Source organism: Saccostrea cucullata, unplaced genomic scaffold (assembly GCF_032062105.1).
Source record: "Saccostrea cucullata isolate Sc308-1 unplaced genomic scaffold, CSIRO_AGI_Scuc_v1 ctg4952, whole genome shotgun sequence".
Classification (NCBI taxonomy): domain Eukaryota; kingdom Metazoa; phylum Mollusca; class Bivalvia; order Ostreida; family Ostreidae; genus Saccostrea; species Saccostrea cuccullata.
In genome coordinates, this window is record NW_026918357.1 from 80,001 (window position 1) to 84,527 (window position 4,527).

Sequence of the window (4,527 nt, forward strand, 5' to 3'; positions counted from 1 at the left end):
TATAGACAAGATGGCATGGTCAAAATAGCAAGATCTCACGCGCATGCACGTGCGCTTTGCTCTGATTGGCTGAAACTAAAGTCTCAATATCTTTCTTGTTTCTTGTCATAATCTTTTGAAATTTTGAACATGGTCCTACATTATGAAGATCTACAGCAAGACATATTAAAATTTTAATAAAAGCATGCGCATGCGCACGTGCTGTAATCTGATTGGCTAAAACTTTAAATGGCTATATCTCCTTTGTTTTTTGACGAAATGCTTTGAAATTTAAAACATAGTCATGCACTACGATATCCTAAAATATGAAATAGAAAATATTCATGAAATCGTGCGCATGCACGTGTGCTGCAATCTGATTGGCTGAAACTTCAAATGGCTATAACTCTCTTGTTTTTCAAACAAACAGGATGAGATTTAGAACTTGGATAAATATAAGGGACTACTACAAGAAGGTGTAGTCATTATGCACGTGCTTGCACGTGCGTGCACGTGAAATGAGCAAAATAAAAAATACACTCGAATGAGTGCATTTTTTAATACTTTTGGATTAAATGCTTTGATATTATTAAAATTTAAGATAGTGTAGACAAGATAATATGGTCGTTACGCACATGAACACGCGTGCATTGCCTATTTTTTTAATATATTGTATTTTTCTTGGAAGACCTTGATTAAGTCTAAATTCCATAAAGTATTTTTATTATTTTTTTTCTTCTTCTTCTTCTTCTTCTTCTTCCTGGGTACTTTTTTGTCCGGGAGTGATCTTGTAAACTGTTGATCCGATGTAGGTAAACCCTTTTTAGGGTCAGTAGACATGTTATGTAGATTTGCGGAATCAAGGTCATTTTGTGCGCACGTGCTTGCAAGAGCGCGCACGTGCATCATGTGAAATGACCAATATAATGTATATTGCCTTAACTTTTCTATTTTTTGATGAAATGCTTTGAAACTCATAGTGTAAAGATATATTAGTACTATAGACAAGATGACTTGGTCAAAATAGCAAGATCCCACGCGCATGCACGTGCGCTTTGCTCTGATTGGCTGAAACTAAAGTCTCTATATCTTTCTTGTTTTTTGACGAAATCCTTTGAAACTTTGAACATAGCCATGCATAAGGACATCCTACAAGATGGTATATAGCAATTATCATGAAAACACGTGCATGCACGTGCGCTGCAATCTGATTGGCTAAAACTTTAAATTGCTATAACTCCCTTGGTTTTCAACCAAACAGGATAAGATTTGGAACATAGATATATATAATCGACTTCTACAAGAAGGTATGGTCACCATGCGCAGGCATACACGTGCGTGTACGTGCGCTGCAATCTGATTGGCTGAAACTTTAAACAGCCATAACTCCCTTGGTTTTCAACCAAACAGGATGGGATTTGGAACATAGATATATATACTGGACTTCTACAAGAAGGTATGGTCACTATGCACATGCATACATGTGCGTGTACATGCGTTGCAATCTGATTGGCTGAAACTTTAAACAGGTATAACTCCCTTGGTTTTCAATCAAACGGGGTGGGATTTAGAACATAGATAGATGTAATGGACTTCTACAAGAATGTATGGTCACCATGCTCATGTATGCACGTGCGTGCACGTGAAATGGGTAAAATCAAAAATACACTTGAATGACCGTTTTTTTTTTTTTTTTATATATTTTTGGATTATATTTAGCATATTAAAATATATAGATTGTGTAGACAATATGATATGGTCATTACGCACATGCATTCACATGCGCAAGTGTGCAATAATAAAATTTGAATGAACATGGTACACTTCTTGGTAAACGTTGTTAAAGTCTCAAATGCGTAGAGTTTGTCTTATTTAATTACGCCTACAGGGAATATGATTACAAAAGGGAGTTGGGGAGCGTTTGGGGAACATCTGTAACGGTCCCCGTTACAATTAGCACTAGTTTTAATTGGATTTAATTCTTTATTTTTGAAACATGTTTTATGTTTTTTTAAATATCCATGCAGCTTTCAATATATTTTGGCAACAGAATATATCATCATAGAACCGAAGTATGGCACGCCAAATTCACAAAAATGAGCTAAACATAGCTTCACAGTCAATAAACTAGGTATATCGGTTGTAAACTATAGTTTACGGATTGTAAACTATAGTTAACAACGTTTATCTATATTTTACATCTGTAAACCATAGTTAACGCGATAATCTATGTTTCAGAATCGTAAACTATACTAAACACTAAAAACAATCATTTGCGATTGCAAACCATAGATTATCTGATAAATATAGTTTCACGATTTGTAAACTATGGTTTATATCTCTTAATTGAATTTGTAGTTCACGACTGTAAATTATATATTACAGACGTGAATCCATTTTTGTCAACAAAATCTATTGTTGACGAATAATTACAGACAGATAAATTTAGATAAGCATACGTAAACTATAGTTACATGTAACAACCGTAAAATATAGTTTTAGATATGAAAAGTACAGTTAACGAATTGTTAACTATAGTTCACGGTTTGTAAACTATTTGGTTTGTAGTTTACTGTTTACAGTCGATAAATCTAGTTTATCAACTGTGAAACCATGTTTAGCTCATTTTTGTGAATTTGGCGTGCCATATATGGCGAGTATCATAACTAACCAACAAATGTGTTGTGGAATATATGCAATGGTACTACTAAAATCCTTCAAAATATATTAACAAGGAAACATATATTAATGTTGCTATCAATTGGCACTCAGGAAATGAATGAAGTATGCAAACAAAATTAGTCTTGATCATTTAACTGATTTCAATTTGTGTGATAAAAACGTCTGAATGATGGAGACAATAGTCGAGACGATTTTCGGGAAGCTTCTAATCGGATGAAAATCGAACAAAAATGATACATGAAACCGTTTTAACCTTTTACTTCATCAATACTTAACATATGAATAAGAATTATACAAATGTATCAATTATCATCTGTGATCAAAAATGGACTTTTGTGACAGGGCAACATCGTGCATTTTTTAAATGAATTATTCAGATTCATATATTAATTACTTTATTATCTTGGTTTGTGCAAAAATTTACAAGCAAATTACAAGCAAATTCGTGTGGTGTATTTTAATGAAATATTAAAAGGTAAACAAATAATCCATGTAAATCAAATGCATACAATCTCCCTCTAGAAAATAACATACTTACATGAGATGAACACGTCTTGTTAAACCCGATTGTGACTCCATTTACCTCCAAACTTTCGGTTTCTGAATTCGTTATGATCAATATTATCCATAAGCTGGCTACAGCATATGCCTGTTTATCCTTCATTTTAAACAGCCTTACCTCTCTGTATTAGTCGAAAGAGAGGCTTTCTATATCAACGCAGAGAGTGAAGCGAAGCAGTAATCTAATAGGGACTATATTTTTGGTGGAACTGTGGCGTATGAAAATATCCTCTTTTTGCTTCCTATCTACATAACAACGAATTGATTTGAAATATTAAAACAATCAATGAATAAAAAATTATCTTAATGATTGAAATTAATAGCTATATACCAAAGTTTCAAAATACATCAAATAAATACTAAAAAAAAAAAATAGTTGTCTTACTTTAAGTATCATCTCATAGTATCATCAGATAGTACTTATTTGGAGAGATATTTTTATTTTTGGACAAAGATTAAAGGAATAAGATATGTGCAGATAACGAACAGTATTCAAGATCAAAAGTCCATAAAACAATACAATATAGGAGCAGAGAGAAACACTTATATATGTAATCCTTTGAAATAGTAAAATATATTGAATGATTAGCATCAGTATGGTCATGTATTATTTTAATATCACGGAAGAATATAAAGACCTTGACCTGGTTTTGCTCTTAAAATAAAATCTTAAATCTATTCTTATTGATTCAATCACCTGATGATAATGGTTTCACGAATCTCTGAAAATTTCATTAAATATTGAATACAATAAATATGAGAGGAATCCCGTCTTCATGTTTTGTTTTTTTAAACTGTGATTTTTTTTTTCGTTAACACACATTATTTAGGATGAGAAGACACTTTAATTCTATAAAATTGATTTTTTTCACGCATGCTGAACAGAAAATGTCAATATTCGGGTGTTAAAGGATTGGTCAACTCTTTTTTTTTCTCTTGAAATATCGACGCTTCTTCCTTTACCCCTACTATGATGTAAACAGAACTGGAGGAAAATCGCCATGCAGGAGTGCTGTACAACAATATATTATAAAAGTAATGTACGGCACATAAGATGTAGATCTCATCTCAACTTAAATATATTTTTTTAAATAATTTTCTTTCCAAAATTAGTAGCATCAAAACGTCAGCAGATTGATTTTTTAAAAATAAATGCTGGTTTTTAGCAGAATGTATTCAGAAACTTCAACATGAGAAAAAGGAAACGCTTTCTGTGGTATTCAACTCGACATTTAGATATATCGATGACACAATATCAATTAACAATAGCTTCTTTATCGAAACGAAATTAGTCTTCTTATAGAC

At 32.2% G+C, this 4,527-nt stretch overlaps 1 protein-coding gene across 1 annotated transcript in view; it reads right to left on the reverse strand.

Annotated features, from left to right (window-relative positions):
• LOC134263843 (uncharacterized) overlaps positions 1-3,427 on the reverse strand; it is a 79,337-nt gene extending 75,910 nt beyond the window's left edge. Inside the window, exon 1 of the mRNA XM_062746215.1 lies at positions 3,200-3,427. Coding sequence (XP_062602199.1) covers positions 3,200-3,325 — 126 coding nt within the window. The 5' untranslated portion in view covers positions 3,326-3,427. The remainder of the gene's footprint in view (positions 1-3,199) is intronic.
• Positions 3,428-4,527: the final 1,100 nt, after the last annotated feature.